Below are 23,711 nucleotides of genomic sequence, written 5' to 3'. Positions count from 1 at the left end.
GATAAGACGGTCATCACAATCGAATATTGAGTTCGGGAGTGGGTTAATTACTTTATTTATTTACAGAGGAAAATGTATATACAATGAAAGGGAAAAAAGTTAGTTTTTTTTGTTAGGGGACTCGCCTTGGCTTCACATTCTTGTGCCTACATATCATCATCGATGGATGAGGAAGTTAGAGTCTATGTAGTTTGGCTCTTTGCTAGTTGATTGATTTTAGATTATGAAAAAGTGTTTGAGTTTGAATTAATCGGCACAGGGGCGAGTGTGAATTGATTCATCGCACGGAACGACATGAGTGATGCATCGCGAGGAGTGAAAAAAGAAAGATTGAATGCGTGGAATGGATTTTAGGTTATGAATTGGTTTGTTTTTTTAGAGATTTTTGTTAATGATCGGATACAGGTGAATTGGAGATTATATACAAGATATGAATTATTTGCAAGTCCGTGATGAGAGCAACATATTGTATTTACAACATAGGACAGGATGATTTACTTTATTTAAAAGAAACAATCAATTGTATTATTTTTGGTATTTTTATATTAATAATCAAATAAGTTGAATATCTTAACTAAAAAAATTAAATAAAATAAAAGAACTAGAGGTGTAAATAGAAATAAGGGGGCAAGAATAAGAATGATTAAATGGACTCAGACCACACATCTAACCTAGGCCCAAAACAATTCTAACCTATATTTAAATTTAAATTTTAATTAACAAAAATAAGATAGTGTTTTGTTTTGTTTTTTTACCCTTTTTCCTTACACTTCTAACACAAATTAAATAAACCTCTTAATTTTACAAGGTAATAAAAGAATATTATATAATAATAAATAATTTTTTATTTTTTTAATTTATTTAGATTAAGAGATACTGATATAAAATTGTGCCATTAACCAACTTCATAATTTTATTAACTAACATTTTACATTTCATTAACCAACTTTATTTTAGTACTAAAATTTATTTTAAATATATGAGCGTTTATTAACCAACTTCATAACTTCATTAACCAACATTTTAAACTTCATTAATCAACTTTATGTTACTACTAAAAAGTATTTTTAACATCTGTATGTTTATTAACTAACTTCGTCACTTTATTAACCAACTTTTTACTTTTCATTAACCAATTTGTTTTACTACTAAATTATTTTTAACATTATAGCGTTTTTAAACAACTTGATAACTTCATTAACCAAATTTTTATATTTCTGTTCACCGTATAAATACTTGAACAGTGTAACTATTGGTGTAAGAATTGGGTGATGAATAGAATTACTCTAATTTTAAGTATGAAAAAGGGTTTTTAATACTTTTTCTATAGGTTTCTATTCATTCAAAGGAAAGAAGATAGAATAATATAACAATAGTGAGAGAGAGAACTTTGGGATTGATATAAAGATTAAATTTAACTAATAAATGTACATAAAGAATAGGGATATTGAAAAAAACAGAACTAACATATTTATACAATAAAAGTTCAGATCTAAAATGGATCCAAACATGTTCGTTTCTGCTTTGTTGCAACTTTCAGTACACATCATCTATGCTTTTACCTAGAGGGGATAGAACATAGTGGAAGGTGAGCTGGATATCAACAGTGTAACCTATATTTAATTTTCCTCAAAATTTTCACTGCCTCTTGGCCAATGTCTTCATTAACCCTTTGATAATCTTTGAAAACCAAATCAAGTTCATAATTGACAGCACCACTGGCACAACAACAACTAGTATTTGTCCAAAGGGGTGCATCTGCTGGACCTGTTGAATAATTGAATTAAAAGCACCAATGACATGAGATCCTCATATTTAACATGCAAACTTTGCATGATGAGAAATTACAAAATATATAAACCATTATACAGATTCTGGAACAAGACTACACACTTATCATAAATTACCAAGTGGTAGTGAAAGGATAAAATATTAACTATATGTATGTATGGTGAAGATTAAAGTAGAAAATATAGTCATGTGACCATCCACCAATCTCTAGTATATGCATGTGAAATCACTAATCTCTAAACCATGCATGTAAAATCCAACATTCCGGATTCACTCATACCACATCTCAAAATAAACCAAATGGACAAAATATACTACACTAGATAATGGCTTTTGCACCTAAAATTTCAGTATAAAGATTTGTCGGCTACAAAGCACCAGAAACGCAAGACAATTCCTAAATTCCGTGTGTCAGAAGTTATTACCTGATCAAAGTGTAAGTAAGCGTGGTAAAACATATAGACGAACAAAAGTATTCTAGCAACCTGCAAATAGGCCATTTTAGTAAGCATGTCCCAGAGGACCAGAATTGGAATCCAACATCGAATTTGATTTACAAAGAGTGAGAAAAATATCTTTCAAACTGCAATGGCATGACCTACCAGCCAAGCAATGAATATTACAACCCCGTTGATGAGATAAGCTTTTGACCTTTTCATTCCGGCTACATCAAGATACCTTCACAAACAAAATACACACATCAACAAACAAAATATTTCATCGGATATTGGAATTCAGATTTAAGTGCAAAATTACCATCTCAAATTGACTCCGGGAGTTGTTGTCTCGGAAATGAGGACCATGTACGTGTACAGCTGCCCTTCTCCACTCAACATTGAATAGGCTACTGCTACTAATGAAAACATATGATGAATCACCTGAATCAATGTTAATATGAAGTCAAATTTGAATAAGAGTCTTCAGCTATATAAATTATGGTATGTCAAAAGTTATGATCCTTACATACTCATATCCACCAAGAGAAGGAAAAAACCAAAATATCATCCCCAGGTCAGCCATGAAGTAACCAACAGAAACCTGTCATAGTAAATAAAATAAAACATAAGTAATACAGACTTCATGACCAGATGATTTAAGAAGTGTTTCCACTTTCCATTAAAAACATTAACTATAAATCCATAGTTGATTTAACTAACTACCAATAACACATTGAAAGAATTAGTAAAAAAGAAAATTTTAGCAGAAAATGTGGACATCAAGACAATGAGAACTACTGCCATTCAGATATCATTATGACCTTAAAATCGTGCATAGGGATAAAATAAATATGATAGACTTATAAATTATAATACATTTGACATTGCTTTTACAAACAACAATTAGACACCAGTATGATATAAAAAAAATTACGACAGCCTTTCATTCTAAGGCAATCAATCTAGAGTACCGAACTAGTATGCCAACTTCCGACACACACATTCTGGATCTATATGGTTCATGTTATATTAGCCAGGTTTGCTCTTCAAATTGAATTGGTTGATTGTTTTTCGTTTTTAGTTTGTTTATCCAAGACACCATTTTCGGCCTAATTATGTAGTGTTTTATTTTCTCTTTCAAACAATATATTTGTAACAAACTTAGAGCTTAGTAAGCTTTAGCTTGAGGGGAATGTTACAATATATTTGAGTAACTTAGTTTATCTCCTAAGTTTAGTTTCTTATCTTAGAGCATCTTACATTTTCTCTTGGATTTAGTTTTCATATTATTTGGTATTATTATGATTCATTTTCTGATTTCCCTATTTATTTAGATTTATGAGCCCATGTATTTTATAAATAGGGGTGTTAGTGTTTGTTTAGTCTTTAGTATCAAGTCAGTATAACTAAAAAGTTGATTATCAATGATATTTCACCAGTCACCTTTCTTCTTATCATCCCTCTTATTTATCGAATACTCATAACCTCAACTGTTGAAATCCCCTTATTATATGTGATTATTAGTGTTCACGAAAATTGTGACTTGCAAAGAGGTTAAAAAAAGGAAAACGGAATGAAAAAATGCCAAGGACCATTCTTACCCCCAGAGCAAACGTAGACAACGCAGTACTCCGTTCGGTAAGAAGTTCAGCTGACTGGCTATCAGAATATAGATTTGAACAAAACACCAAGTACAAAGACATAGATGTTATAAAAATGGCATGGATAGTTGACATAGCACTGCACAGAAAATAGAAAGAAAAAAAAATTTAACATATTATCTCATCAGAAACAAAAAAAGAGGATTTTCTACTAAATGAAAAAATCCGCTCACCGGTTATTCCACTCAATACGTTGGATCTTAGTGAGACTGGAATAGCTTTTAAAATGAATAGTGCTAAAAAGCTGAGTGAGATCGTAGACCTAGCAAAATAGAATATTTAGAGATGATATCATATAAATTAATGGTAGTAACCTTTAGTTATCTCAGGAAAGGTACTATAGAAAATAGAATGACAATATAGTACAATACAACATACCATCTTGCAAGCAAAAATGCCACCAATGATGGAAGTATATGGAATCAGAGGGTCTGCTAATAAATATTCCTTCACAAACAAATTAGCCTGGTTCTGGTATGATTTGAATTTCATAATTTCTTTAGAAGCCAACATTGTGACACTGTCCCTTTGATGTTAAATATCTTGAAGTTTGTGCACGTTTTGCACCTTTTCTCCACCCACCTGTTATAAGAATAATTACAAGATTGAACCAAGATGTCAAATAAATAAAACCCAGAGATGAACCCAAATTTATTTTCTTTGAAAATGATTTACATTTTGATGATAACAACAACTATCACAGAATTTAAATACACGGAGAAAAAAACAGATGTAACAAATTAAACAAACGTCAATTGTGTGACAAATAGGCAATGGCACTAAGTTACTGATTACAACTTTCTTACAGACAAAGCAAGAATATTCATAGAAGGAAAGAAGAAATGCAGGTAATTTAGATAATGAGATATTCCTTGCAGAAAAGGACATCATGATCATAGATTAGAAGTCCACATCCAAAGTTAAATAAATTCAACTACCGAAAGCGATCCTAATCCCAAATCATCTCTAAAAAGTTAATAACCTTCTATGGAAAATCAAAACATCCTACACTAAACAAAGGACATCATGATCATGGATTAGAAGTTAACATCAAAAGTTAAATAAATTCAACCACTGAAAGCGATCCTAATCCCAAATCATCTCCAAAAAGCTAATAACTTCCGACAAAAAATTCAAAAACATTCTACACCAAACAAAAACACTAAAAAGCTTATTTACATAAAAACACACATTACTTCCCATAACACTCATTTCTTACTCTCATCAAAAACCTCTGAAACTAATCAACATCACAAGAAATACTTCATGCCCTTTTATACACCCAAGTTTCACCCAACACCCCTAAAACCTCTATAGCACCGACACCTCTGGAAAAAAGACGTATCCGTGTCAAATACCAACAACGGCACTTGTGATTACATCATATTTTCAAATGATTACCAGTATCACCGTGTCAGTGTCGTGTTCGGGGTGTGCGTGCTCCATATCCTAAAACTTTATCCTAATTTCCAAATGTATATACCAAGCAATGTAAACAAGAAGTAGCAAGCAAGCAACATTACCACAGATCCACCAACCAAACCAACAGAAACAAAACTAACTTATTAATATTAAAATCAACAGCATATAGATCACTCATACTCATTCAGATTACGGTAGTAGGACCATAGGAAACAAAAAGGAAACACTAATAGATAATAATAAACGGTTTCTTCATTAAAATCAATCAAGCCTCAACAGTTATCAATTACCAGTTACAACTCAAAATAATAAATATCCAGCAATAATAACAACAGGAGAACAAGGAAGTTACTGAAATCAATGATAATCTATTGAGATTAAACTATCACCACAAAACCATTGAAAACAAATAGTTTAAGATTTGATTAACATCGCTGTGAGAAGGAAAGGATAAAGAAACGTACCGATCGCGGTGCGTTAGTGTGGAATGTGAAAGGAGATGAAATGCGATCGCGGTGTTTTGTGTGAGTGTGATGATGGTGGCGGTGGTTTGAAGATGTGTGTAGTGATGATGGTTGAAGAAATTGAAAGTCTGAAAACCCTAGTAGGATGAATTGGGATTTGGATATTAAGAATTGGGAAGAGAGATGAAGGGGAGCGGAGGAGGAAGGTAAGAATAGATACTAACAACCCATAACTATGGTGCGCAACCGCGTTTTCTATTTTTTTTTATTATCAACATATTTTATTTTATTTTTGGTTTATATTGTTTTTTATTTTAATCTCTATATTATATTTTTAATATAAATTTAAATTTTATTTTTAGAATAAATAAAACATTGTCTTGTAATATTAACTCAATCAACCGGCAAAAAATTGTTAGGTTGAATATTTTTGTCAGAGAAACTTTGATACTTACGATATCATGTTATAAATTTTTAATGATTATTATATTTTTAAGAAATTTAAAAAATAATAAATTAAATTAAAAACACATAAAAAATATTTTAAAAAAAAGTTAAATTTACTCTTTGGATGAGATATAATGTCTAATATTTTTTTTACTAATTATGATCAGTATAAGTATCAATGTCATTGTGAAAAAATTACTATTTTGTGAAATAATTATACCACTGTTCTGACACACCCAATAAAATAATACTTTGCATTCTATTTGATCAATTCCGCAAAAGGCTGAATTTTCTATAAAATAATAATTTACTATTTTGGGATTTCAATGTGGTTTGAGATAGAGAGGGTTGGAGCTGATTAGATCTTAGTGCGGGACGATGCAACAATAACAAATATAGAATTCTTCAATCATAAAGAAGAAAAATATTGTAATTACACTTATTATGATCCAACGATGTTTAGGTTGTTGCGACTTGTACACTGTTGTAGGTTATTCAAATTTAGGTGATATGTTACCGAATATTTAATATTTTTTTGCTTATGAAAATAAATCATAAATCTATATTTGTATATTGTTGGCTTGATCTGAAAAACACATATACCTAGGTTTGGAAGGTATAAGTTAGGATTTGTTGAAAAAGAGCATTGCTCTACATATTAACATTAATTTTTAAGAAGAAGAAAAATTAAAGAGACTTAAAGTGAGTCTTAAAAAGTTGAATTGTGAAGTGTTTGGAAAGTATAATTTGGTTTTTGAAGATGTTCTTTTAGTTCTCAAAAAGATTTGATGGCAACAGATTCAGAACTTATTTGTTGAGATCTTCGACTCAATCTCTTGTTTGAGAACAACAACATATTAGGGAGCCAATACTTAGACAAAAATCTAAATGCGATTGATTTAAAGAGGGAGACCGAAATTAAAAGTTCTTTCATGCTTACAGCTTATTTGAAGGCAAGGCACAGACACAACAGCATATCGGTTTTAAGGAAGGATGCTTTATTTATTGAAGATGTTGAGGGGAATAAAGATTATGTGTTTGATCATTTCATTTCCGAATTTCAAGAATCAAACTTTTCAATGCCAATGCTAGAAGGTGTTAACTTTTTTTTTTCCTTTTTAAGAAGGTGTTAACTTTAACCGTCTGAATTTGGAAGACATATGTTGGAAGCACCTTTTACTCTTTTTGACATAAAAGATGTCATTTGGCATTCTGCTTCGGAGAAAAACCCTGGTCCAAATGGTTTCACAATGGGCTTCTACAAAGCAACTTGGGATATCATCAAGATGGATATGTTTAATTATATTAACGAGTTTTTTCTTGCAGGTTATCTCCATAAGGCTATTTCCCCATATTTTCTCGCTTTAATTTTGAAGAAACCTAATCCTCAAGATCTTAACGACTTTAGGCATATATGTCTCGTGGGAAGCTTATATCGTATTAATTCAAAGTTATTGACAGGAAGGTTGAAGTTGGTCATAGGCAGACTCATTCCAACAATCGTTTCTAACAGCGATATCTTAGATGGTGTCTTAGTCTTAAACGAGCTGGTAGATAATGCCAGAAGAAGAAAGAAACAACTTTTTCTCTTTAAGGTTGATTTCGAGAAAGCCTTTGATTCCATATCTTTGGACAATTTGTTTTACATTCTTAAGCAGTTGAATTTCGGCAATAGATGGTAGCCCAACGAAGAATTCCTCATTAGCGGTAGCCCAACGAAGAATTTTTGTGCATCGCGTGGAATTCTCCAAGGGGATCGATCTCCTTTCACCGTTTTTGTTCCTTGTTGCTACATAAGGTCTTGTCAGTCTTATGAAAATTGTAGTTTCCCAAGTTGTTTTCCAACCTTTCTCATTGTCATCCAATCTCAGTTTCGAAAAGTGGTAAAAGAGACATTGGGTGAATTAAAAGATTTTGGACCGGGGAGTAAAGAATCATGGTGGTGGAATGAAAGTGTCCAGAATAAAGTTAAAGTAAAAAATGATTGTTTTAAAAAGTGGTATAGGTGTAAAAATTCTGAAACATGGGAAAAGTACAAGAAGGCTAAGAATGAGACTAAGAAGGCGGCGAGTGAAGCAAGAACTCAAACTTTTGACGAATTATACCAATCTCTTGAAACCAAGGAGGGATAATTTTTTTATATGTGCTTGCTAAGGGAAGAGAAAGAAAGACTAGAGATTTGGATCAAGTGAAGTGTGTTAAAGATGAAGAAGGCAAAGTCTTTGTTCAGGAAAAAGATATAAAGGATAGATGGAAGATGTATTTCTACAATTTATTTAATGAAGGATATGACATCTCACTAGACTCTAGCATACTCGGCATTAGGGGTGAGTATCTGAACTATAATTACTATCGTCAAATTCAGAAATAGGAGGTAAGGGAAGCATTGAAAAGAATGAGTAGCATTAAGGCGGTTGTGCCCGACAACGTACCTATTGAAGTGTTGAAAATTATTGGTGATAGAGGTATTGAGTGAGTCACCAAACTCTTTAATAGAATTATGAGGTCAAAATGCATGTCGGAAGAATGAAGAAGAATCAATTTAGTTCCAATCTATAAGAATAAGGGTGATATATAAAATTGCGCAAACTATAGGGAGATTAAGCTTACGAGTCATACCATGAAGTTATGGAAAAGAGTGATTGAACATAGATTAAGAAAAGAAACTCAAGTCACTGAGAAACCATTTGGTATAATGTCGGGAAGATCGACCATGGAAGCAATTTATCTATTATGGCGTGTGATGAAGCAGTATCAAATGGACCAATAAGATATGCACTTAATTTTTATTGACTTGGAGAAGGCGTATGATAAAGTGCCTAAAATTTTTGTGTGGAAAACCCTAGAAAAGAAAGAGGTTACGATTGCATATATTCGAGTTATCCAAGATATGTATGAAGGGGTATCAACTAGTGTTCTGACACAGGGCAGAAAGACAGACAATTTTCTCGTTATAATTAGTTTGCATCAAGGTTAAACCCTAAGCCCCTATTATTTATCTTAATTTTAGATGTACTCAGGAAACACATCCAAGAGCTAGCACCGAAATGTACGCTTTTTATAGATGATATAGTCCTTCTTGGAGAGTCAAAAGAGAATTTAAATGAGAGGTTAGAAACTTGAATATGAGTTTTAGAAATGCATATTTTTTGCCTAAGAAGAAGTAAGATAAAGTATATGGAACATAAGTTCAACAAAAGAATAAGTGTTTCTAACCTAGAGGTGAAAGTTGTAGAGTATATTATCCTTCAAATCACACAGTTTAAATATGTTGGGTCCGTAATATAGAATAATGGAGAAATAGAAAGAGATGTAAGCCATCAAATTCAAGCTAAGTGGTTGAAATGAAGAAATGCATTAGATATTTTATGCTATGTAAAAGTACCTCTAAAGATGAAGAGAAAGTTTTATCAAACCGCGGTAAGACCTTCGATTTTGTATGCAACAGAATGTTGGACGGTAAAAAATCAACACAAAAATAAAGTGTAGCAGAGATGAAGATGTTGCGGTGGATGTGTTGTAAGACTCGACAGGATAAAATTAAAAATAAAAATATTAGAGAGTGTTGGGGTACCGCCTATGGTAGAGAAGATGATAGAAAATAGATTTTGATGGTTTGAACATGTAGAGAGAAGACCTGTACATTCTATAATAATGAGAGTAAATGAGATAGAGAGACGACAAACAATTTGAGAAAGACCCAAAAATACTATAAGAAAAATTATTAACAAAGATCTCTAGATTAATAATTTAGATAGAAGTATGGTCCTAAAAAGACCATTATGACAAAAGTTCCCTATAATCGACTCCACCTAGTAGAATAAAACTTTATTTTTTATTTATATTGTATTACCAACCTTATATATAGTATTATCCAAAATTGAATCACAACAAGTAAAACTTTTTTTTCTTTAGAAGTCATGAAACTCAATAACCAAGTTACTAATCAACCAACTTTATTTTCTAAATTAATACTACTTTTTAATTTCAAAGCACATATTAATTAATATTAAAAAGTTAAAATTAAAAATGTCACTATTCACAATATTTATAAATATGGTAAATAGTAACATACACTAGGATTCAAAATTTGGTATCAGTATAGCATTTTTATTTTTACTCTTAAGTGAGGATCAGAATAAGGACAAAATATAAAGTATATAATAAACTATTATTATATCATATCTTATGATAGACATGCTTGCCGTGTGAAGTGATGCAGCCATATAAATGTTGTCAAATCTTTTATACAAGGTATGCTGCCCATTACATTACAAGGGCATAAACACGCTACTGCATAAACTGAATCTGGAAATATAAATGATAATTTTTGTTATTTTCATTTTACAAGAATCGGAACTGGAAATTTGGCTCTAACAAATAAACACTGCCACAGTCTACTGAATTGTTTTCTCAGCGTGAACACAACTGAACAATTTGTTGTTCTATATTACTTTTGATCCATTTGACATGAGAAGAACCAATGTTAATATCCATAAAAGTTTCCACACTTCATGTTCTGCTATTCCCATTTGGCCATACCATGCAACATGTCTTGGAATAGACACATCACACTAAGTAGTAATCTAAACAGATGTATAATGTATAACGTTGGTTATAAATATGTATCTTAAGAATGGACACAATCTCAGGAAGCCATACTCTATGAAAAACTGTCATATCAGATTGAATGTGAGCCATACCCTATGTAGCATCGTCATTTTATATTGAAGGTATGTCTGATGTTCAACATATCAAATATTTTGTTTTATCAAATTATTAGTGATATCGACGTATCAATATCAGTGTTGTGTCCGGTGAGTGTGTCAGTGTTTCAATGAGTGAAATACACAAGAAAGCATGCCAACACATAAAAGTGAAGGAAACACTGCACATACATTATCGTTAGGCCGCTGAATACCAACAAGTTCAATACTCCTTAAGCGAATACATTACTCGCAACTTCATCGCACAGTATTCTGAATTCTTCTAAGAACAACTAGACCATAAAAGCTTCGAGTCCGCAAAAACAAACACAAAGCTATCAGAGAACCCAAAATAGTGGCAGAAGCCATGATGAGAAAAGGAAACATAAAACAATGGGTCCCAACACAGATATTTCCTTCTTCTGATGCTTCTTTATCATACATATAACCAAGAACTCTTACAGAGAATATATAAGACCCCACTGGACTTGCCATAGTAATGGTGTTGAATATGCTGCCCATATGTCTTACACCAAATATCTCAAAAGCGATTGTAGGCATTAGGGACCACTGAGAGCCATAACAAATACCGATCAATATCGAACCGACATATAGAGCGCCTGGAAGTCCATAAGCAATTACGACATGACCAATGCTCATAACCATCAAAGTGATCACCATAAAAAATGGTCTTGCACATCCTTTCGCGTGTAAGAAATAATCCGACACATAACCAGCTCCAAAGCGGCCAAGAAAATTCCAAATACTCCACAAAGCAACCAATGAACCTGTTTCGACAGTTGAATAGCCAAGGGACTCTCCTATTTGGCTGATATTGTTAACGGTTGTGAGTCCTGATCCCATACCACATGCCATAGAAATAAACAAAATCCAAAAGTTCACCGTTTTCACTGCTTCGAAAAGATTCAGGTTTTCTCCCTGTTGCACTCTCCTTCGATTGTTTGTATCGCCGACTAATAAAGGGTTATTAGACCCTTCAGCAAGAAAACTTTCTGAAGCATTATTGAAAGCCCTATTTTCATTTGCATTAAATGCGACGAAAAGAAGTGAGGCCAGTAACACCATAAGCACGACGAATGTAAGAATGTGGATCGATAATTGTAGACTAAGGATATTCTCCAGGATTATAACAATCATAAGATATGCAGCAATAACTAGAGACATCAAAGAAAATATGTTGAGATACTTCTTTTCTGATTCTCCCTCATGATGAGTGTTATGGATTCTTACAAACCACATAAGCATCAAAGTGTTGATAGGTGGTAAGAGTGATAGCATAAGCAGGTATGACACAGGGTTGTTGTTGAATATTGTTCTATACACTTGAATTAATATTGCTCCACTTAGACCAAGAAATCCCTATCAACAATGCAAAACACCAAACATTAACAACAAATTATTTCCATAGCTCTTCAACATTTTGTATATTTAAAATCTTTGAAGCATATACAACTCTAGAATTAGTGGTGTTGCAGGATCTGACATGACGCGTGTCAGTGCCTGACATTTATATGACACTCGTACGACTCATGTCATGTCAGTGTTACATGTCTGTGTTCGTGTTTTTGTCGGAGTTTGTGCTTCATATAGTTAAAAATCATGAAAATTAAGAAGCAAAATGAAACTCAATATTTAGGGAAAGAAGAGCACCTTCAAGATACCAACGATGGTTCCACTATAATTAGGGAAGTTATGAACACCAGTGACAACATTAGAAGTGTTAAAGAAACTCTGACCATGAGCCGCCACAAGCATAAAGAGGCACATGAGCGGCAGAGGCACCGGCGGAAGGAGACCGGAGACAGCAGCCCACATGAGAAAATAGCCCAAGAAGCATTGGGCTGAGCCCAATAAATGAACAATCCACGGCCCATTTGATGTTCTGGTTGCAAGGAAATCGTACAAGAGACCAGACAGGACACTGATGTTGGCTCCTATGTCTTTGGAAACAGAAACGGTGTCGAGCGTTGACTGATCGTAGTGCTGCGTTGACTTGAGAGTTTGGGAGTAGATTGAGAAAGTGTAGAGTGATCCACTGCTGCATTGAATCCATATGCTTGCTACTGTTGATACCCACTTTGAGTTGTTTAGGTAGAAATAGTTCATTGTTGTTAAGATTGTTCAAATCAATATCCATATGCATTCATTTTTCTTTTGTTTTCTCGTATTAAACTGTTGGATTTGCTCGTGTAATGACATGTGTACTTTTGATACTGTTAATTAGCCACGTGTAACAATGGTTGTTCCTCTCCACTTTTTAATTTGGAATGGTGACGTGGTTACATAGCTGGACTTTAAATCCATTTTGTCCCATTGTAGCTGTGGGACCCATTTGGGATATACAAAATTATCTCTGTATTTAATGATGCATGTTTGGGTTAGTTTTTCCACCGCCACCGCACCTTTGGTCTGAAAACCAAAAGCTAGTCTATGTTTAGAATTTATTAAAATCTACGGTAGAAAATTACAGTGGGTAAAAGCTACCAATATTGTTTATAAAAATTATGGTGGATAAAAACTACTAATAGTAGCTTCAGAAAATTATAGTGGAAAAGCTCCGATCATGCGGTGGCAACAATGAACTGTGTTTCCAAATATATGTTAAGTTTACGCATTAACATAATTTTTTGCCGTGTTTTTGCAATAAGCTAGTAGCATGATTTTTTATCGTGATTTTCTATTTTCCGCCGCTAAAAGAAAAAAATTAATGATTACTATTTTTTTAATTGTGTTTAATTATTACACTGTACACTATTTCTAACACATTAAATAATAAGATTAATTTAGTAAAAATACAATGTTTTATGACAATATTATTGAATGAAAAACCTTATGCAGACACTTTTTTTTTTAAAACAAAGGGAGAATACACAATCTTTTAACATATAGACCTGTCACTTACTATAATACAGTACTTTCATATATAGCCAGCCTATACACTATCTTACACAGCCTATGTCCATGAGCTCACTTCCACGTTTATAGACCTGCCACACTTACTACAATACTTTCATTTTCAATACTTTCATGTTCAAAACTGAGATGATTTCCACTTAAAAATTAAACCTTGACCCTTTATGAACTTCATTTTAATTAGAAAAACACAAAAATATATATTAAAAAACGAGGAAGCTTGCACTGCACTTTCCTTTGTTATACGCATGCCCACAAATCATATATTATGAATTATTGAGTAATTCCAACAAGATAATATCTATTCAAACATAATCCTTGTTTACCACATAATTTTTCAAAGTCCATATATACAATCCACCATCCAAAAGCAAAGATAACTATTCAATAGTCTCCACTATACATCAAATTTCCACATGATAGAGAGACGCATTTCAATCTCACCTCACTTTTATTCAACATAGTTTGTAATCTCATAGCAGCCAGCAAAGCCATGACATAACTCTCTAAATCCCTCTTACATCACTCCCATGACATTACAACACCAATGTCATTTTGTTGAAACTCAAATGAAATGTAACGTGTTCAATAATCATACTAATTCTCTAGAATCTCTATACTAATTCATCCTTTTGGTGTTTCATATTCCTATACCCTATAAATAAAGAAAAGTGTATCAAAGAACAATTCAAAAAACAGAAACTCACAGTAATTGTATATATCCTGTGCTCCAAGATGAACAAAGCAGAGGTGGTGTTTATCCCTTTTCCCGGTTTGAGCCATCTAGTTTCCACCCTCGAGTTTGCGAAGCTTCTAATCAACCGTGACAACCGTCTCCGAGTAACTGTGTTAGTTATCAAATTCCCAAACACAGCAGAAACCGATGTATTCACTAAATCCCTTCCCATTACTGATTCACTCCACATCATCAACCTTCCAGAATGTCCTCTTCCTTCAAACACCAATCCACGTTCCGCCATGAACGATCTCCTCGAAGCTCAAAAACCAAATGTCAAACAAGCCATCTCCAACATCACAACCGGAGAAGGAAAACATGGACACCTCGCAGCCTTTATTGTTGACATGTTTTGCACCACCATGATTGATGTTGCCAAAGAATTTTCTGTCCCTGCGTTTGTCTTCTTCACTTCCGGCATTGCTTCCCTTGGTTTGTTCCTTCATCTTCACACTCTCCGTGAACAAGACAACATCGATTCGACTCAGCTGCTGCAGCAAAACGAGTTAGCCATCCCGACTTTTGCCAACTTGGTTCCTATAAACTCGTTGCCAGAAGCTGTAATATATAAGGAAAGGGAGTCATTTTTCATGAACTTTGCAAAAGGCCTCAAGAAAGCCAATGGCATTATAGTTAATTCATTTGAAGAACTAGAGTCTCATGCGGTTCACTCCTTTTTCTCTCATCCTGATCTAGCAGCTTTACCAATATATCCAGTGGGACCCATGTTAAACCCAAAGAAGCCTGAATCCAAGGGAAATCTTGATTATGATGATATCATCAAGTGGCTTGACGATCAACCTCCTTCCTCGGTAGTTTTCCTCTGTTTCGGAACTAGGGGTTCTTTCCATGACGATCAGATAAAGGAGATCGCACTTGCTATTGAGAATAGTGGGACCCGCTTTATATGGTCTGTCCGTAAACCTTCGCCGAAGGGCACCATGGTTGCACCCTCTGACTACCCTCTTTCAGATTTGAATTCGGTTTTACCCAAAGGGTTCTTAGATCGTACAATAGATATTGGAAAGATCATCAGTTGGGCCCCACAGACCGAAATACTAGCTCACCCAGCCACAGGAGGATTTGTCTCACATTGTGGATGGAATTCCACACTCGAAAGCATAAATTTTGGCGTGCCTATTGCCGCATGGCCGCTCTATGCTGAACAACCAAGTAATGCTTTTCAATTGGTGTATGAGCTGAAGATGGGTGTGGAGATTGCATTGGATTACAAGGTGGTGCTTAGCGGTGAGTCTAACTACCTTGTAACTGCTGATAAGATTGAGAGAGGAATAAGGAATGTGTTGGATAAGGATGGAGAGGTAAAGAAGAAAGTGAAAGAGATGAGCGAAAAAAGTAAGAAGACTCTGTTAGAAGGTGGATCTTCCTATATTTATGTAAGCCGGTTGATTGATTATATTGTAAATCAAGTATCAAATTAAATCATCCTAGTAAGCTAGTACAAGATTTCAGAAAAGCTAGAGGCTATTAGCTTAGTTATCAACATAAAATTGAAATTTTATAAATTTCAAAGCTTTCAGATAATGACCCATTACTGATACAGTTTGTAACTGTTGGTGATCAGATCTATTTTTGACTGTCAAAGATCAAAATTAGAAGCATTAGGTCAATTTTAGAGTGTCAAGAGGATTGGTTACTATCTTTTATGCTATTATACATCTGAATAATTACACATCTTTAATGCTATGACTACTGGTGACTAACACTTTATTATTTGTTTTTTCATAGCATATTATAATCCAAACATGCAACAAATAAAAAAAAAATATTATCTTGAAAGTTTAAAAACTGTTATATTTAACACAACTGTCAAAATTTCCAAACAGCTTGCCAACATCCATAGCATATCCAACAAACATGATCGAAATTGGAAGCTAGCAACTAGAGACCAATGAAGCCAAAATTATGCAATACAACCATTGCCACAAGCCATGCCCATAAAACCATCACTATTCCTATGTCCCTACACTCACATCCCTCTCAACCTCCACTACTGTAATAGAAACTCAAATACAATACTCACACAAAAAGTATTTTGATACAATTTTCACACTTATTACAATACTTTTCTTTTCATACGCTTTTTAATATAGGTTCTTGTTCTGATATATGTTCAATTAATCTGTTAGTTACGGATTACCTAACACAATTTTCAAGGGATTGATTGAGTATTTTATATGATTTGCAGTTGGAAAGTAAATCCTAACTTTTGCTAAACTAGAAAACCTCAAACATATATTATAAGAAGCTAGAACCATAAAATTGCACTCCGGAGGATATTATTGTAAAAAACTCAGGTTTACAAAAGTTCCAAAACAATCCAAAATATAATAGAAAAAGTGGTATTCTTCACTATATTGTCCTATGTAATACGCATGCTCACAAACCACATATTATGATTCATTGAATAATGAATAATTCCAACAATATAATAACTATTCAAACTGAATCCTTGCTTACCACATTATTTTTCAAAAGTCCACATGTAAGACCATAGTAAATAACTAATACCAAAAGCAAAGAAAATTAGCCAATAGCCCCACCATCCATTCATTCTTCCATAAATATAAAGACAAACATATCAATCTCACCTCACTTTCATTCCACATTTTCCATACCAGCCAGCAAAGCAATGACATCACATTCATTTCAATTTCAAACTTAGTTTAATTTCAAAGCATGTCTTTGGTTCTGCAGTGGGAAAAAAATTGAGTCTGAGTGAATTATTTCTGGCTAAAAGTGAATTGAAAGGTAAAGCAATATATGCTTTGATAAATTCTTGTAAAAGGGAGTTGAACTTTAGTTAATTTTAGGGTTAAAACCACGTTTAGAGCATAATCAATTCTGAAAATCATAATCAATTCTAATTGAGAGCACCCAAACATCACTTTCAAAATCAGTTCTACACATCATACTAATTAAACCTACTGAAATTGGGGGTTTCCTATTCCAATTCCTATATAAAAAAAACAGTAGTATCAAAGAACAAATCAAAACACGTAACTTACCCTGAATTATATTTATATTCTCTCTTCTTCAAGAAGTGATTATATATATAAATATTCTCTCTTCTTCAAGAAGTGATTATATATATATAATTTCAATCCCAGCAGAATCACAGAACAATTCAAAACACAGTAACTAACTTACAGTGAGTAATTGTATATCCTGTGCTCCAAGATGAAGAAAGTAGAAGTGGTGTTTATCCCTTTTCCCATTATGAGTCATATAGTTTCAACTCTCGAGTTCGCCAATCTTCTAATCAACCGTGACAACAGTCTCCGAATAACAGTCTTAGTAATGAAACTCCCGCTAGCCCCAGAAACCGATGTATATATTAAATCCCTTCCAATCACTGATTCAATCAGCATCATCAACCTTCCAGAATGTTCTCTTCCTCCAAATACTGCTCCCAGTTCCGCCATGGTTGCTCTCATAGAAGCTCAGAAACCAAACATCAAACAAGCCGTCTCCGACCTCGTCGCTGGAGAAGGAAAACATGGACACCTCACTGCCTTTGTTGTTGACATGTTCTGCACCAATATGATTGATATTGCCAAAGAATTTTCCATTCCTACGCTTGTTTTCTTCACTTCCGGTGTTGCTTCCCTTGGTTTGAATCTTCATCTTCACACTCTCCGTGAACGAGACAACGTCGGTGTGCCTCAGTTGCAAGAACTCACTGAGTTGGATATCCCAAGTTTCGCAAACTCGGTTCCGTTATACTCGTTTCCCAATTCTGTGGTAAGCAAGGAATGGGAATCGATGTTCATGAACTATGTAAGAGGTCTCAAGAACGTTGATGGTATTATTGTAAATTCATTTGAAGAGCTAGAATCCTATGCGGTTCACTCATTTTTCTCTCATCCTGATCTAGCTGCTTTACCAACAATATACCCGGTGGGGCCCATTTTAAACCCAGAGCCCAAATCCAAGGGTACCGTTGATTCGGATGATATCATCAAGTGGCTTGACGATCAGCCTCCCTCCTCAGTGGTTTTCATTTGTTTTGGGACCAGGGGTTCTTTTGATGAGGATCAGGCTAACGAGATCGCACATGCTATTGAGAATAGTGGAGCCCGCTTTGTGTGGTCTTTGCGTAAACCTCAACCGAAGGGTGTCATGAAAATGCCCTTGGACTATTCTAATTCAGATTTGGTTAAGTTTTTACCCGAAGGATTTTTAGATCGAACGAAAGAGACTGGAAGGATAATAGGGTGGGCTCCACAGACTCAAATACTAGCCCACCCAGCCACGGGAGGATTTGTTTCGCACTGTGGCTGGAATTCTATACTCGAGAGTATATATTTTGGTGTACCCATTGCCACATGGCCACTTTTTGCTGAACAACAAACTAATGCTTTTCAATTGGTGTGTGAGTTGAAGATAGCTGTGGAGATTGCATTAGATTATAAAGTGGAGTTAATGGGTGGACCTAACTATCTTTTAACTTCGGACAAGATTGAAAAAGGAATAAGAAATGTGTTGGATATGGATGGAGAGTTCAGAAAGAGAGTGAAAAAGTTGAGTGAGAAAAGTAGGAAGACGATGTTAGAAGGTGGATCTTCTTACACTCATTTAGGTCGTTTGATTGATTATATTATGAATCATGTATGAAATCAAATTATCCTTGTACCTACATAAAAAATATCAAAGATGTCCACATTTAGTATCTTAACAATGTCCAAACAGCTTGCCAACGTATTTAGCGTATCTAATAAACATGATCGAAATTAAAGGGTAGCAACCAAAGCAACTCAAGACCAATGAAACCAAAATTATGCAGCAAACCAAAACAATGTATAGATCCACAACTTCACATCTACAACTACTACAACAAGCCATAAAATCATTCCTTTTCCTATGTCCCTACACTCACATCCGTCTCAACCTCCACTACTGTAATAGAAACTCAAATACAATACTCATGAAAGCATTTTGATACAATTTTCACACTTATTGCAATACTTTCATTTTCATATGCTTTTTAAAATAGGTTCTTGTTCTGATATATGTTCAATTAATCTGTTAGTTTCAGATTCCTGACACGGCCTTTCAATTTTCAAGGGATTGAATATTTGATATAATTTGCAGTTGAAAAGTAAATCATGTCTTTCTATGACCTAAAAAACCTCAAACATATATTATATGTTTGAGTAGTCGATAGCAGAGGGCCAAAATCCCGCCTTACTGGCCGCTTTGCAGCGCCATTATAGTGGATTACAGCAGAAAAACCCGCAATATCGGTCAATATTTACTATTGCGGAGAGCCCAAATTTCAGTCATTGCGGATATTTGATAACACTGATATTATAATAAGCTTGAACCATAAAATTTCAGTCCAGCGGATATAATTGTAACAAAATCAGATCTACAAAAGCTCCAAAACAATCCAGAATATAATTTTTTTAAAAAAAGTGGTAGTCTTCACTATATTGTCCTATAATAGTTATCAAAATCACGATCTAAATCTTAGAATTTTACGATCTTACAGAAAATAATTGAGTAGAATCTTCCGATCTTAGTTACGATATTATATTTTACGATCTTACCATCCCTCCCGATCTTATGCAAGATCCCGATTTTGACAGCCTTCAATTCCTATGTAATAGGCATTCCCACAAACCACGTTCTTTGAATAATGACTAATTCCAACAATATAATAACTATTCAAATCCTTGTTTACCACATCATTTCTCAAAAGTCCACATGTAGGACCATAGTAAAGAACTAATACCAAAAAAAGCAAAGAAAAGTAGCCAATAGCCCCCACCATCCATTCTTTCTTCCATAAATATAAAGACAAACATATCAACCTCAGATTACTCTCATTCCATATTTTCCATACCACCCAGCAAAGCAATGACATCACTTATATTCCAATCTCAAACTCAGTCAAACTTTAAATTTAAATTAATGGACTAAATCACTACGCCTATCTGATTCTGTAGATATTCTAGAATATACTTTTTGCTTAACTCAGTTTAGTATATGCTGTAATTTCACCAATGTAATTGTCAATCTAAACATAAACTTAAACTAATTAATAATAAATGAAATTGGAGGCTTCCTATTCCAAATCCTATATAAAAGAACAGTAGTATCAAAGAACAATTCAAAACACAGTAACTAACTTACAGTGAATAACTGTACATCCTGTGCTTCAAGATGAAGAAAGCAGAAGTGGTGTTTATCCCTCTCCCCGTTCCGAGTCATATTGTTTCCACTCTCGAGTTCGCGAATCTTCTAATCAACCGCGAAAATCGTCTCCGAATAACAATCCTTCTCATGAAACTCCCACACTCCTCAGAAACAGATGTCTACACTAAATCCCTTCCAATCACCGACTCACTCAACATTATCAACCTTCCAGAATGTTCTCTTCCTCCAAACACCGCTCCACCTTCCGCCATGAATGCTCTCATAGAAGCTCAGAAACCAAACGTCAAACAAGCCGTCGCTAACCTCACTGCCGAAAGAGGAGAAACCGGAGTCCTCGCCGCCTTCGTTGTTGACATGTTCTGCACCAATATGATTGATGTTGCCAAAGAATTTTCAGTTCCGACGCTCGTTTTCTTCACTTCTGGCGCTGCTTCCCTTGGTTTGAATATTCATCTTCACACTCTCCGTGAACGAGACATCGTCGATGTGAATCGGTTGCAGGAACTCACTGAGTTGGAGATTCCGAGTTTCGAAAACTCGGTTCCTTTATACTCGTTTCCCGATTTTGTGGTAAGCAAGAAATGGGAAGCGTTTTTCATGGACTACTATGTAAGAGGACTCAAGAAAGCTGATGGTATTATAGTAAATTCATTTGAAGAGCTAGAATCCTATGCGGTTCACTCGTTTGCATCTCATCCTGATCTAGCTAGTTTAACAACTATATATCCAGTGGGACCCATATTAACCCTTGAGTCCATATCTGTGGATTCAAATGATATCATCAAGTGGCTTGACGATCAACCTCTTTCATCGGTAGTTTTTATTTGTTTTGGGACTAGGGGTTCTTTTGACGAGGATCAGGTTAACGAGATTGCACATGCTATTGAGAAAAGTGAGGCTCGCTTTGTATGGTCTCTGCGTAAACCTCAACCGAAGGGTGACATGGCAATGCCCTCAGACTATTCTATTTCAGATTTGGTTAAGCTTTTACCAGAAGGATTTTTAGATCGAACGAAGGAGATTGGAAGGGTAGTAGGGTGGGCTCCGCAGACTCAAATACTAGCCCACCCAGCTACGGGAGGATTTGTTTCGCACTGTGGCTGGAATTCTATACTCGAGAGTGTATATTTTGGTGTACCCATTGCCACATGGCCACTTTTTGCTGAACAACAAACTAATGCTTTTCAATTGGTGCGTGAGTTGAAGATGGCTGTGGAGATTGCATTAGATTATAAAGTGGAGTTAATGGGTGGACCTAACTATCTTTTAACTGCTGACAAGATTGAAAAAGGAATAAGAAATGTGTTGGATATTGATGGAGAGTTCAGAAAGAAAGTGAAAGAGATGAGTGAGAAAAGTAGGAAGACAATGTTAGAAGGTGGATCTTCTTACACTTATTTAGGTCGTTTGATTGATTATATTGTGAATCAAATATGAAATCAAATTATTCTTGTACCCACTTTCAAAAAAGATCAAAGATGTCGACATTTAATATCTTAACAATGTCATAAATAAGATTTTATTCAGAATGTGAGAATTCATAAAAAAAAATCATGGTAATGGTTTAATATTCAACATTAATCAATATTGTTTTTGTTTTGGCTTAAATGCAGTTCTAGTCTTCCTTCTTTAATTTTTTAAATTTATTTGTTCCCCTTTCAAAAAACAAGTCGCTTTGACATTTTTGCACATATGAAAAAAATATAATTATTATTGTATGAAAAAGACAAAGTACAAAAAAATTACCAAATTGTTCTTCATTAATTGGATGTGAAAGATAAATTTAAAGGATAGAAAGAGGAGAGATAATAAATGTGTTCTGGACTAGCCCAAGGACTCGCATGACCCAATCCACATCTACTCTCAGGGTGGCCCGATAGCTTTGGCTCAATCATCCAGAGGCAAAGGAAGCCCCTCTTCTCCTGCCCATTTGTCGAGGAAACTCCTCCTATGGACCGAGAACAACACATCCTCGTTGTCCTCGGCCAGACCTACCCCTGCGCCAACAACAAGGCATCCCCTCTACTCCCCCATCGGGGACAAATAGCCCTCTGCTCGCTGGACATCTCTACTGACTAGAGATATATCTCTGTCCGATCAACGACTAGTTTCGGGCAGCCTTCCAGGATTCCTAAACATACTTCTAGAATCCTGGGAGTCACGTGTTTTGGACTTGGATGCGCGATCCAGCTCAAAACGTGGGTCAATGGCCAAGCGTTGGGGCAATATAAAAACCCTCTCATTTGAGAGGGTCGGGTAACATATTTTTAAAACCCTAAAACACTAAAACGTTTTGTGCTCCTACTTACTTGATCATCGGAGTGCCTTGCAGGTACACCTCATCCTCTTTATCACCAATATTGTGCTTAGAGACGCTGACCCACCTTCTAGTTCTGATCAACCGGTAAGATCAAAATGTTTAAGAGTATATTTAGATAAATAACATTAATGATTCATTAATATTATAAAACCACTTATAAATTGGTATAATTTATGTTATCAAATCGACTTCTAATAAAAAAACAGAGGAAATATAAGTTAACAAGGTTTTTTCTTATCATTTTTGTGTAGAATTTAGTCAAAAGGTTTAATAACTTTTCTGCCATTAAAAACTAATGAAAAATTGACACACATGCACATAGAGAAGCAAAGTGTCAGCAAGACATCTCTTTTTTTGTGCGGACTATTTCTGAAAACTGTCATAATAAAATTGATGTAAATGCATGGCGTTTTAAATAGAATTTCGGTGTAACATTGTTGAATTTAATCTTTTCGATAATGAAAGAGCATTCTCTTTTATAACTAGAGTTATTTGTTGATTTAATTGATTATAAGCACACTAATGAGTGCTTTGATGAATTCAATGCATGTTTTCCCTCATTGTTTGACTATATTGATATTTATATTTGTGACAATTGTTGTGATATATT

The 23,711-nt window shown here is 34.4% G+C and overlaps 5 protein-coding genes across 7 annotated transcripts; 3 read left to right on the top strand and 2 right to left on the bottom strand.

Annotated features, from left to right (window-relative positions):
• Positions 1-1,362: 1,362 nt before the first annotated feature.
• Positions 1,363-6,028, bottom strand: LOC131615882 (uncharacterized). The gene is made up of 9 exons (XM_058887060.1): positions 5,776-6,028; positions 4,268-4,471; positions 4,063-4,151; positions 3,830-3,968; positions 2,755-2,829; positions 2,548-2,669; positions 2,394-2,469; positions 2,217-2,276; positions 1,363-1,767 (listed from the first exon to the last, which is right to left on the bottom strand). The coding sequence occupies exons 2-9, from the start codon at positions 4,400-4,402 to the stop codon at positions 1,639-1,641; spliced, it is 825 nt and encodes a 274-aa protein (XP_058743043.1). The 5' UTR covers positions 4,403-4,471; positions 5,776-6,028; the 3' UTR covers positions 1,363-1,638.
• Positions 6,029-10,364: 4,336 nt separating this feature from the next.
• On the bottom strand, positions 10,365-17,909 carry LOC131615878 (protein NUCLEAR FUSION DEFECTIVE 4-like). Of its 3 annotated transcripts, XM_058887053.1 has the most exons (4): positions 17,770-17,909; positions 17,211-17,310; positions 12,600-13,358; positions 10,395-12,308 (listed from the first exon to the last, which is right to left on the bottom strand). In XM_058887053.1, exons 3-4 carry the CDS (start codon positions 13,053-13,055, stop codon positions 11,187-11,189), a joined length of 1,578 nt encoding a protein of 525 aa, XP_058743036.1. In that variant the 5' UTR covers positions 13,056-13,358; positions 17,211-17,310; positions 17,770-17,909; the 3' UTR covers positions 10,395-11,186. The 3 variants fall into 3 exon arrangements, with proteins under 3 accessions (XP_058743039.1, XP_058743037.1, XP_058743036.1); XM_058887054.1 differs by lacking the exon at positions 12,600-13,358 and having other exon boundaries at positions 10,367-12,308; XM_058887056.1 differs by lacking the exons at positions 12,600-13,358; positions 17,770-17,909 and having other exon boundaries at positions 10,365-12,308; positions 17,211-17,303.
• Positions 14,179-16,341, top strand: LOC131615879 (anthocyanidin 3-O-glucosyltransferase 2-like). The gene has a single exon (XM_058887057.1). It carries the CDS (start codon positions 14,598-14,600, stop codon positions 16,038-16,040), a length of 1,443 nt encoding a protein of 480 aa, XP_058743040.1. The 5' UTR covers positions 14,179-14,597; the 3' UTR covers positions 16,041-16,341.
• Positions 17,800-19,566, top strand: LOC131615880 (anthocyanidin 3-O-glucosyltransferase 6-like). The gene has a single exon (XM_058887058.1). It carries the CDS (start codon positions 17,800-17,802, stop codon positions 19,234-19,236), a length of 1,437 nt encoding a protein of 478 aa, XP_058743041.1. The 3' UTR covers positions 19,237-19,566.
• A 1,132-nt stretch (positions 19,567-20,698) lies between these two features.
• On the top strand, positions 20,699-22,356 carry LOC131615881 (anthocyanidin 3-O-glucosyltransferase 6-like). The gene has a single exon (XM_058887059.1). It carries the CDS (start codon positions 20,788-20,790, stop codon positions 22,216-22,218), a length of 1,431 nt encoding a protein of 476 aa, XP_058743042.1. The 5' UTR covers positions 20,699-20,787; the 3' UTR covers positions 22,219-22,356.
• Positions 22,357-23,711: the final 1,355 nt, after the last annotated feature.

The sequence above is a fragment of the Vicia villosa genome, linkage group LG7 (assembly GCF_029867415.1).
Source record: "Vicia villosa cultivar HV-30 ecotype Madison, WI linkage group LG7, Vvil1.0, whole genome shotgun sequence".
Classification (NCBI taxonomy): Eukaryota; Viridiplantae; Streptophyta; class Magnoliopsida; order Fabales; family Fabaceae; genus Vicia; species Vicia villosa.
This window is presented reverse-complemented; position numbering and strand designations above follow the sequence as displayed.

What these genes read in the sequence shown, in the direction of transcription:
- LOC131615881 (XM_058887059.1), top strand. Translation starts at nt 20,788, where the DNA reads ATGAAGAAAGCAGAAGTGGTGTTTATCCCTCTCCCCGTTCCGAGTCAT.
- LOC131615879 (XM_058887057.1), top strand. Translation starts at nt 14,598, where the DNA reads ATGAACAAAGCAGAGGTGGTGTTTATCCCTTTTCCCGGTTTGAGCCAT.
- LOC131615878 (XM_058887053.1), bottom strand. Translation starts at nt 13,055, where the DNA reads ATGAACTATTTCTACCTAAACAACTCAAAGTGGGTATCAACAGTAGCA. An exon ending in CCATCGTTGGTATCTTGAAG is followed by an intron (nt 12,309 to 12,599) that starts GTGCTCTTCTTT and finishes CATTGTTGATAG; the next exon opens with GGATTTCTTGGTCTAAGTGG.
- LOC131615880 (XM_058887058.1), top strand. Translation starts at nt 17,800, where the DNA reads ATGAAGAAAGTAGAAGTGGTGTTTATCCCTTTTCCCATTATGAGTCAT.
- LOC131615882 (XM_058887060.1), bottom strand. Translation starts at nt 4,402, where the DNA reads ATGTTGGCTTCTAAAGAAATTATGAAATTCAAATCATACCAGAACCAG. An exon ending in CGTATTGAGTGGAATAACCG is followed by an intron (nt 3,969 to 4,062) that starts GTGAGCGGATTT and finishes TTTTCTGTGCAG; the next exon opens with TGCTATGTCAACTATCCATG. An exon ending in CTTACTTACACTTTGATCAG is followed by an intron (nt 1,768 to 2,216) that starts GTAATAACTTCT and finishes ATTATTCAACAG; the next exon opens with GTCCAGCAGATGCACCCCTT.